The sequence below is a fragment of the Pipistrellus hanaki genome (genome assembly GCF_964339955.1).
Source record: "Pipistrellus hanaki genome assembly, chromosome: 16".
NCBI lineage: Eukaryota > Metazoa > Chordata > Mammalia > Chiroptera > Vespertilionidae > Pipistrellus > Pipistrellus hanaki.
Genome location: NC_140518.1, coordinates 38934162 through 38944904, shown reverse-complemented (window position 1 = coordinate 38944904; position 10743 = coordinate 38934162). Strand labels below are relative to the sequence as shown.

At 52.0% G+C, this 10743-nt stretch overlaps 3 protein-coding genes across 6 annotated transcripts; 1 reads left to right on the top strand and 2 right to left on the bottom strand.

The window, feature by feature from the left end:
* Positions 1-611: 611 nt before the first annotated feature.
* LOC311611547 (peptidyl-prolyl cis-trans isomerase A-like) lies at positions 612-1321 on the bottom strand. The gene has a single exon (XM_084863817.1). The coding sequence runs from the start codon at positions 1265-1267 to the stop codon at positions 773-775; it is 495 nt and encodes a 164-aa protein (XP_084719943.1). The 5' UTR covers positions 1268-1321; the 3' UTR covers positions 612-772.
* Positions 1322-4140: 2819 nt separating this feature from the next.
* On the top strand, positions 4141-8595 carry SLC25A35 (solute carrier family 25 member 35). Of its 4 annotated transcripts, XM_084863948.1 has the most exons (6): positions 4155-4185; positions 4549-5115; positions 6150-6215; positions 6653-6805; positions 7718-7852; positions 8021-8595. In XM_084863948.1, the coding sequence occupies exons 2-6, from the start codon at positions 4741-4743 to the stop codon at positions 8192-8194; spliced, it is 903 nt and encodes a 300-aa protein (XP_084720074.1). In that variant the 5' UTR covers positions 4155-4185; positions 4549-4740; the 3' UTR covers positions 8195-8595. The 4 variants fall into 4 exon arrangements, with proteins under 4 accessions (XP_084720076.1, XP_084720074.1, XP_084720073.1 ...); XM_084863950.1 differs by lacking the exon at positions 6653-6805 and having other exon boundaries at positions 4141-4185; XM_084863947.1 differs by having other exon boundaries at positions 4173-5115.
* On the bottom strand, positions 8563-10144 carry RANGRF (RAN guanine nucleotide release factor). The gene is made up of 6 exons (XM_084863959.1): positions 9971-10144; positions 9801-9887; positions 9594-9710; positions 9233-9389; positions 9068-9153; positions 8563-8839 (listed from the first exon to the last, which is right to left on the bottom strand). The coding sequence occupies exons 2-6, from the start codon at positions 9875-9877 to the stop codon at positions 8707-8709; spliced, it is 570 nt and encodes a 189-aa protein (XP_084720085.1). The 5' UTR covers positions 9878-9887; positions 9971-10144; the 3' UTR covers positions 8563-8706.
* Between the last annotated feature and the right edge of the window lie 599 nt (positions 10145-10743).

Genomic DNA, 10743 nt, shown 5'->3' with positions numbered 1-10743 from the left:
TTCTGGTACCAGAACCTGGTGTGTTTTGTTTTGTTTTGTTTTGTTTTGTTTTGTTTGCAGGGGGAACGCCCCGGCATCAGGCATCATTCTAGATCCACACGACCCATTCTGGGGGAATGCATAGCCCAAAGCAGCCAGTCAACATGTTCTTTCTTCCCTAGGTACTGAGATTAATTCAGGAATAAGCATGTGACACAAAGCATAATCCACTACACCTTACTCAAATAATTGGAAAAGAAACTCTACTCTCTGGTGGATTATTTTATCCTTTTTTATACAGTATTTTTTTTTATTGAAATCAATAAAAATATATTTTTAGTCGAAACCGGTTTGGCTCAGTGGATAGAACGTCCGTCTGCAATAGCAAAAATGAGAAGTTACCTAAATGTCCTGCACTAGAGAATGAATTGTCCTGCACTAGAGACTGAAAGGTCCCAGGTTCAATTCTGGTCAAGGGCATGTACATTGGTTGTGGGCACATCCCCAGTAGGGGGTGTGCAAGAGGCAGCTCGTCGATGTTTCTCTCTCATCGATGTTTCTTTTTTTCTTTTTTCTTTTTTTTTTTAACTGTTTATAGTTTTTTATTTCATAATCATAAAAAATCATTAACTCTGTAATCCAGCTAGAGTGGGAAGGGATAAGGAAATGATGGAACCCAATAAACTGGCAAGAGCACATAGATTATGGAACATTCCAAGCAAATCGGGGTGAAGGGGTGCTCTCCTGAGCTACAGAAGGAATGGTCTGGTGAAGATAAAACACGTCAGATTTATTAGAGTTGCCCACAGTCAGCAATGGTGATCTTCTTAATGGTCTTGCCATTCCTGGACCCAAAGCTCTCCATGGCCATCACAATATCCATGCCTTCTTTCACCTGGCCGAAGACCACGTGCTTGCCATCCACCCATTCGGTCTTGGCGGTGCAGATGAAACACTGGGAGCCGTTTGTGTTGGGCCCAGCATTCGCCATGGACAGGATGCCAGGGCCTGTGTGTTTCAGGATGAAGTTCTTGTCTGCAAACTTCTCCCCATAGATGGACTTGCCGCCTGTGCCATTATGGCGTGTGAAGTCACCACCCTGGCACATAAATCCTGGAATAATTCTGTGAAAGCAAGAACCTTTATAAACAAATCCTTTCTCCCCAGTTGTCAGTGCACAGAAGTTCTCTGCTGTCTTTGGAACTTTGTCTGCAAACAGCTCGAAGGAGACGCGGCCCAAGGGCTCGCCATCGACGGCGATGCCGAAGAACACGGTCGGGTTCACCATGGCTGATCACGGGCGGCTTCGGGGTGGCAGCGTCTGCAAAGCGGCTCTCATCGATGTTTCTAGCTCTCTATCCCTCTCCCTTCCTCTCTGTAAAAAAATCAATAAAATATAATTTTATAATAAATTATATAATATAATAATAAAATTAAATAATAAAATATAATATATATAGTTCCCAAAGGCCAAAGCTAGAACAATTTGAGAAAAAAATAAAGTATATCTGATTATAATCTAAAGTATAAAATAAATACCCATTTGTTCATCCTAATAGAAATGGTTGGATAAATAAACAAACCTCCCATGCAGAATTCCAAATAATTTAGATACTTCTCCACTCCTAAAATGTGGGCTGTGCATAGTGACTTCCTTCCAAAGAATTACAATACGGCTTGGAGGAGAGAAAAACAAGTTTACAGTGGAGAAACCTGGCAGACTACCCTAGGTGATCCAAGGCAACATCAACAGTGACAAGTCACTTTGATAGTATGTGTCTAGTGATAGTACCCTTCCCATGACGTGATAAGTGGCAGTTACTTCCATGGTCTTCCTCCCCAAAACCCATAACTTCACTCCAATCATGAGAAAAACACACAAAACAAGAGAGGCATTCCATAAAATACGTAACCAGTACTCCTCAAAACTGTCAAGATTATCAAAAACAAGGAAAATCTGAGAAACAGTCACAGAGGAGAGGAGTCTGAGGAGTTATAACAATTAAATGTAATGTAGTATCCTGGATGGGATCCTGGAACAGAAAAAAAAAAAAAAAAACAAAGAAAAAAAAACTTTAAGCAAAAAAAATGAAGAAAATCTGCATAGAGCATGGACTTTAGTTAAAAATAATGTATCAATATTGGTTCATAATTCTAACAAAATATATTTATACAAGATGTTAATAACAAGGGAACTGGATTGGGGTACATAGAAACTCTCACAGATTCTGCACAAATTTTCTATAAATCTCAAACTTCTAGAAATTAAGCTTTTTAAAAATTTACAAGGTCAATTTTTAAAAAATATGTTTTTATTGCTTTCAGAGAGGAAGGGAGAGGGAGAGACAGAAACATCAATGATGAGAGAGAATTCTTGATTGGCTGCCTCCTGCATATCCTCCCATCCCCCCGGGGATCAAACCTGCACCAAAGCATATGCCCTTGACCAGAATGGAACCCAGGACCCTTCAGTCCGCAGGCCAATGCTCTACCCACTGAGCCAAACCAGCCAAGGCAATTAAGCTTTTTTTTTTTTTTTTTTTTTTTTTTTTTTTTTTTTTTAATAATACTTTCAAAACTGTCTCTAAGCCATCTGGATAGTAAAAATAAAACTTTAACACACATCAGAATAACCTAGAGAATTTGTTGAAGCGTATTGTCAGGCTTCACCGCCAGAGTTTCTGGTGTAGGAGGTCTAGGGTGGGACTAGAAAATGTTCATTTATAATAAAGAACCAGGTGCAGCAGCTGCTTCTGTTCCAGGGATCACACCTGAAGAAACTCAGGTGTAAACTCCAGGATTAAAACAATGAGGAACGCCCATCCTATCCAGCAGGTGGAGGCAGTTGGGGAGCACTCCTTGGAAATTTCTCAGGGACCCTTCCAGAGCCCAGGGGAAGCCCCATTTTCTACTCTACCTTCCACCCCTCCTGCTTCATCCTAAGGCTCAATGACTTAGCAGTACACCGGTGAGGTAGAAATGCTTTAGACCAAGCCAGCAAGGTATCCAAGAACTTCCAACATAGTGAGGGACTCTGAGAGTAAACAATTGCTAAACAGAACGAGAAGTAGCGCTAAATGCTTGAGGAACAAAGCAGGATTGGAAGTGGCTTGAATGTGGAGAATTTGAAGTGTCAAGGGTCAGGAGATAAGGAATGACTGCAATGATTTGGAGATCACCAAAAGAAGGTGGCAAGGATATTCTAATCTGGCTGTGGAACAGGACACACTAGGCACAGGGGTCTAACAGCTCTTGACTTTTCAGGAAATCTGTAAACTGAACACCGGGTGCAAGTCCAACAGTTCCACTAAGGTATGTGCAATAGAGAATTATCATTCCCATTTTACAAAAAAAAAAAAAAAAAGGCTCTGAAATGTGAAGCAATTTGCCCAAGGCCATCCAACTAGTAAGCAAGAAGAACCAAACTGGCATTTAGAAGGCTCGCTCAGTCCAAGTCTGCGGATGGCCTCGCTCGCGCACAGCTGTGCCCCGGATGACAGATCTTGTCCTCCTGCCTTTTCCCAGCTAGTTTCCCCCCTTCATCTCTTCCCTGCTAGCTTCCCTAGTCTCCTTTCTCAGAACTTTTTCCGTGACTCTTGAGCAAGGTCAGGAGGCCACAATCTCAGGATCTCTCCCACCTCTTGCCGGCACTGTGTAACCTAAGCCCAGACAGAGATCTCTGCTTTGGCATGTCCGGCCTCCTCCAGATTGCTGAGGGCTAAACAGCCAAGCCACACCCGGAGCTAGAACACACAAGCCCGGTCCAGTAGGTGAGTCTCAGATGCCCAGGGGACACGGCCTCTGCTGGCACCAGCACCCATCAGGGCGTGGATCTACAGTCGGGCAATTCCCCTGGGCCCAGACCCGGGGTAGGAGGGAAGAGGGGCAGCCCCAGATACCCCACAGCTGGCTGCTGCCCCGCGCTCCGTCTCGGCGCCCGTCCAATGACCTCCCCGCCAGTGATTAAACCTCGGCCCCGCAGACTCCCCTCCCACACCCGAGGCCCTGGCACCGGCCCTGGCTCCGGCCCTGGGGCAGAGCCGGGAGAGTTAATCCGAGCCGCCTCCCCGCCGTCCCGGGGGTCAGGTCGCCGGGGGCGCCTCCCATTGGCCGCGGAGCCGGCACCGCGCTGGTTGGCTGAGGCCGCCCAGGCTCCCCATTGGACGCTGCGCGCCGTGCCTGGGGCCGGCGGTCCCGCCTCTGCAGGTTACCGGGGCTAAGGCGCCGCGACTCGCGCAGCTCCCCGGGGACGCTCAGCCCTGGCCTGAGTCCCGACTTACTTCCTCGATCCAGATCTCGCGGCTATCCCGGGGACGTCAGCGGATCTTCTCCCGGATCCTTTTCCTCCATAACCTGCTGGGTTATTTTTCTTGCTCCCCGGCTTCCAGTTCCCAGCCCCGCGTTTTCCCCTTCCCTATTTCCCGGGCCCCCAGCAGCCTGCCATTCTCAGCATCCCACCTGCCATCCTCCTCCTGGCTTCTGCCAATCTCAGCTCCTTTGGCCGACAGACCCCTATCATTACCTTCTCGCCAAACTCTCCTAAACTCCTCTTTCTTCTCTCTTTGCCAGCTCCTGACTTCCAAATGCCAGCTAACTTTTGACCTGACATTTGACCCTGACACTTACTTGACTCCAGAACGCTACATTCCTATCTCCTGAAGCCTGTTGAAACAGGTCTTTCCTGATTTCTTCTGACCGCGTTTCTGAAGCTCCTTTCGACTTTCTTACTCCTGGGCCAGTCCTTGCTACCACTACCCCACCATGGACTTCTTGATGAGTGGCCTGGCAGCCTGTGGGGCCTGTGTGTTCACCAACCCCCTAGAGGTGGTGAAGACCAGGATGCAGTTACAGGGAGAACTGCAGGCCCCCGGCACCTACCAGCGGCACTACCGAAACGTCTTCCATGCCTTCTTCACCATCGGCAAGGTGGACGGCCTGGCTGCCCTGCAGAAGGGCCTGGCCCCTGCCCTCCTATACCAGTTCCTGATGAATGGCATCCGCCTGGGCACCTATGGGCTGGCTGAGGCTAAGGGCTACCTGCACACAGCTGAAGGCGCCCACAGTCCCATCCGAAGCGCAGCAGCTGGGGCGTTGGCTGGGGTCCTGGGAGCCTACTTGGGGAGCCCCATCTACATGGTGAGAAGAAGGTTCTGGCCTGGGGCCTTCAAGGCAGATATTTGGTGTAGGGTGGGGACCGGGGCCTTCCTTCATAATCTGATAGCGAGGTTGGAAGTGGTCTTGTGTAGGGGAGGGTGGGGGATTTGAGCAACATACTTCAGGAAGTGTAAGGACCAGGGGAAGTTCTGGATATCACAGAATTAGCCTCACAGTCTGCCCCTTCTAGTCATCTCATATAGGTGAAGGGTCTGTAGCCTGAGGCTCAGAGAAGGGAAGTGGCAGCTCAAGGTCACACAGCTGCTTACTGCTAGGACTAGGCCCTGCTTTGTGCTCCTCCTGAAAGACTGAGAGGGAGGGCATGAGATTCAGGACAGTAGCCTCCCCAAAGCAAGCTGAGCACATGCCCCCATGAGGCTTTGGGGTCAGAGAGCAAGTTTTGTTCATGATCTCCCAACCTCCCCCGGAGCCTGAGGGGGAGGCCTGGCCGTGCTGGGAGCTGGAGGTCCATTTGGGAATAGGAGCTGGCATCCAGATCTTGCCCAAGATGAATAATCTTGGGAAATGTTGCCATTCTTTAACCTCTCCATTCCCCACCCCTGGCCCTCAAGGGAAGGAGGAAGTAGAGGAGGCGGAGTGTCTGTGGTGCTAGGAGATCCACCCTCCCCAGGGGACTGGAGCCAAGAGACAGAATCTCATGACCAATTTGTTAAAGGGGAACAACAATAATTTTCAGGCCAAAAGGATTTTCATTGTTGAACACCCTAGAGCAGGGGTCTTCAAACTACGGCCCGCGGGCCACATGCGGCCCGCAGAGGAGTCTGATCCGGCCCGCCAGGTTTTTTGGGCAGTGAGCGCAGCCGAGGTGTTACAGTAGGAATTAGTAGTTCATATAGTCCGGCCCTCCAGCTCTCTGAGGGACTGTGATCTGGCCCCCACTTTAAAAAGTTTGAGGACCCCTGCCCTAGAGGAAGTGTGAGGGGTTCAGGTGCTTGGGTCTCTGAGGTGAAAGAATGGTCACTGGGTCGTAGGTTGTGATCCTCTCTCGTCCCCAGGTGAAGACACACCTCCAAGCACAGGCAGCCTCAGAAATTGCTGTAGGGCACCAGTATAAGCATCAGGTAAGATGTTCCCAACCCCACTGGAGTCTCTGCCATTCTCTCCCATTGGCCCCCAGCTTCCTGTCTGCACCCAACAACTCCAGCCCAGCCAAGGCTCTGCTCAGCCAATCAATTAAGCCTCCCTCTGCCCCTGAAGTCCACCCAGGCCCTCTTTCCCACACGTTCCCGTTCCTCCAGTCCTCTGCACCTGTTTCTCCTGCCCTGTCCCCCTGGGCTGCTAATGTCCTCACTCCCTCCCGTGCTCCCTAGTCTGGGAAGGTAAGGGAGGGAACAACGAGGTGACAGACAACTCAAGGGCCACATTCTGGTGTTAAACTCACACACAACTGTTGTCCAGACATGGATGCCTGTTAAGGACCCATCCTTAGCAGTGTTAGGAGATGGCAGCCCCTGATGCCAGGGTGACTAAACCCCACCTCATGGTCTTCCCCTACCAGGGCATGTTTCAGGCGCTAGCCAGGATTGGCCAGAAACATGGTCTGGTGGGGCTGTGGCGTGGGGCCTTGGGCGGCCTACCCCGAGTTATCACCGGTTCCTCCACCCAGCTGTGCACCTTCTCATCCACCAAGGACCTTATAACCCAGTGGGAGGTACTGCCCGGGAAAGGGGTGGGGCCGCCGTGGGAAATGCGGGCAGCGGGGAGGACAAGCCGAACTGAGCCCTAGAGGGGTGAGGAAGTGGCAGGATGGCTTGGGGGTCAGCTGCTACACCAAGCATGTCAAACTCAAAGGCTAACACGGGCCAAATAAACAAGATTTAAGTGTATGTGGGCCGCAAAAAAACAAAAGCTTCAATATGCATAGAAATGTAGGTTTATTTCGATAGAGACATGCTGAATACAAAGGGCTGAAATAAATGAATCCTCGTTAACTAACATAATAGAACATTTTAATAAAAATTGGCATTTCTTCTTGAACATTAACTTACCAGACACTGAATAACTGCACAAATTAATAAGTGTAATGCAAGTAAACCTGTTTTTCTTGTTCTCCGAAAGCGAAATATTTCCTGTTGCGCACACCAAACAAGTCAGTAGTCCAAGACTAAGGACGTGGCCGTCGGCTGCTAAAATATTCGCTGCCGGTATTAGTGGAGAGAAATGGTAGATGAATGTAAGGCGCATAAGGGAAATGAATGCAACCCGATGATAGTAATTAGTGACTAGCAAATGTTGTTCGTTATTAATAATTATGTATAACGGGATATTGTAAAAATTAAGTTACAAGTTTTTTATTAAAACATTCCTTCCATGCCATTATATTGGCTGGGCCACACAAATATTCCTTATGGGCCGTGAGTTTGACATGCCTGTGCTATACCCTTCCCACAGCTCTTGTCGCTCCCTCTCAGGTGTACCTGAGCCTTCACGGTGTCGTCACACTGTATTAACGATAGAGCGGAAGCTCCCAGAGTTGCCAGCTCTGCTGGATTCCCAGAGCAGGCCCTGCCCTTACCTAGGCGTTGAATGATTGACTGACGGAGCTCTTCCTCCCTCCCTTTAGCTGTTTCCTCCCCAGAGCTGGAAGGTGGCTCTCGCAGCTGCCATGGTGAGTGGCGTTGCGGTGGTCCTGGCCATGACACCCTTCGATGTGGTTAGCACACGGCTCTACAACCAGCCCACAGACACTCAGGGCAAGGTAAGGAGTGCTCTGTGGTCCAGGCGGGCAGGGAAAAAGGAAGGGGGGAGGAGCAGATTGCAGATGCAAGCGGGACAGGCTAAAAGGTAGCCTGCAGGGGTGAGACACCCTGATGGGCTCTGACAAACTCCTTCCCTGTCTCTCCCTCCTTCTCCAACCTGCTCGCAGGGCCTCATGTACCGAGGGGTGCTGGACGCTCTGCTGCAGACGGCTCGCACGGAGGGCGTTTTCGGCATGTACAAGGGCATCGGAGCCTCCTACTTCCGCCTCGGCCCACACACCATCCTCTCGCTCTTCTTCTGGGACCAACTTCGCTCCCTCTACTACACGTACGCCAAATAGCGGCCACTCTCCACACGCCACCGCGCTGGCACTCCTTGGACACTCCTGCCTCCATCACTATGTCCTGGTGACGTCTTAGCAGGTGACCTCTTACCCATCAGAGGGGGACAGCCAATCCCACTCCCTATCTGTTTTCTCAGGGTTGAATCACTCCAAGAGGTAGTTCCCCTCCCCTCCTCGGGTGTCACTTTAAACTCTCTCTACCTGTCCCCCAGTACATTTCACTCCAAAGTATACTGCCCCCCCCCCCTTCTTCACTGCCAGCCTTGGGTCCCTTCTGATCACATGTACAACTTTAAAATCCCCCTCCAAGACCAAAGGGAATTGGGGGGGACCCAGGTGTCCTGTTAGATTCAAAGGCACAGAAATTATGTTGGTTATAAAGCAAGTTTATTTCTGCAGAGAGGTGTCTTATGTTCATACACCGGGAAGGAGTTTGGGGAATATTATCCAACCCTTTGCTCCCCTTGCGGAATGGGGCCCCCAAGACTTCAGCAGCATCGTGTAGCCTTTCAGCATCTTTCCTGGGGGCCAAAGATGTTGGGATCATGAAGAGTCAGACTGGTCACCAGCCGTTCGAAGTCACCCAGGCTCCAGGGTGGAAATGACAGATTTTCAGGGTCAAGAGACGACCTATTGTCAGGGCTTGGGAGTGGGGGAACAGACGGGGAGAGAACATCACCCAGGCCTCCTGTTTGGAAGTTACCCCCTTTCTTGTTCCTTGGATGACCCGGGTATCTGTGACCCCCAAACCTCTGGCCCATTCCCACTTCCTTGGAGGACCCCACCAGCCCGCTTCCCTGCTCTGCTCCTCCCAGCTGATTCTCCCCGGGACCCCACCCGTGAGCCATGTGCCCTTTCTGTCCTCCTTACGGGGGCTGATTGAAGGTGAGCAGGAGATCAGTCTGGTACCGAGTCAGCCTCAGCAAGGCCTGGTGCAGTGTCACGTCCTTTGCTACCTAAAAGGATCAGCGTCAGGATGTTCTGGGGCCGCCCTCTTCACCCCCTCCAGGCCACCTCACAGCCACCGGCCCTTACCTGCTGGTTCCCTTTAGCCACCTGCTGCTTGCCTGAGAGGAACCAGGCTTCTTCACAGCAGCCCCTCAGGGCCAGGTTCTCCAAAGGGAGGGGCTGCACAGCCTCCACGTGAACAGCCCTAGCCCCCTGCACCCCACCAACATCCTCAAAGTGGTACCTGGCGTGGGGAAGAGCAGGGTCAGGAAGGGGCATCCCTCCCCGTTGCCCCACACATCTTTTAAGTCTGGGCTCCGCTCACTTTGGGTGATAACGTTGCTGCCCTTGGCGTTCTCATCGCCCAGAGATGGACCGTCCAGCACAGGCCCCGCCCACTCCCCGGGTCCGGCCCTCCCATTGGCCAGCCACGGTCTGCCCGGCTCACCGCGCGGCCGCCTCTCCCCGCACGTGGGCCTGCAGCTCCAGAAGCTCCACGATCAGGCTCTGGTCCGTCACGCGGTGGCAAAACACTTCTTGGTTGTCCGGGATCGGTCGGAGGTCGCTGGAGAGAGGCGAGGCAGGCACGGGTTGAGCCCGGCCCCTCTCCGCAGCCCCACCCGGTCGGCCTCCTTCCGTGCGGGGGCTTCCTCACCTGACGTCAATGGCCCCGACAGGGAGCGTGGCGGAGAAGGCGCCCCCAAACAGTGGGTAGTCTTGCGTGGGCTCCATGGGCCAGGGGCTGGAGAGATTTAAAAGAAATCGACACGGGGCCACGCGGCATCACCACCCTGCGTTTCGCCCCCGGCGAGCCCCCGCCCTCACCGGTCTTCCTCGGCTCCGGCCCTTTAAGATGTGGCCCCGCCCTGCGATCGCGCCGGCCCGTGGGCGCCCGCGCCTCCGCCGCGGCCCTCGGGGCCGCTCCCAGAAGCCTGGTCCCTCGGAGGGCGCGGGCGGGGCCGCGGGGTCTCCTGGGAGCTGAAGCCTGGTTCTGGGTTTGTGACATCATGGGGCGGCTAGCTCGCGCCCGACCGTCTCCTCCTTTTAAAGGGGCCGCACGTTCTAAGAATGTCGCGCTGAGACCCCCTTTAGCGGTCGTTAAGTGACCGGTGTCCGAGTCCGGGGGGACTGTTCTCCGTCACCCAGGCCCTTCCAATAGGCTTCTTGATAGCGAATGAGTTGCCTGATCGCTAATTCCCCGGATGGGGCCTGGTGTGGGGCCGAGTTAGGATTCAGGCCTCACCCCTTCCTGAAAGAGAGACCCAACCCGGAGATTATATAGCTAATCCTTCTCAAATCTTCGCCTTGGGAACACGGTGAGGGAGTGGGGAGGCGGGCCCATACCGCCCCACACACACCTGGACCTAAACACAGATTGTTTTCCTTGCACAGTTAAGAGTGTCCTTAAGTTTCTGCTCAGTTCTATCCTCCCAGCTAAACTCCCCATTCATCTTTGATTCCCAGCACCTGGCAGAGTGTTTGGAACATAACAGCCCCATTATGTATTGAGTGATTAAATACATGGTTCTGGAACCCAGGGGACCACTCCGGCCCTCAGCCAAGAACAGAGCAAGAGGATTCTCATCCCAAAGCCATCC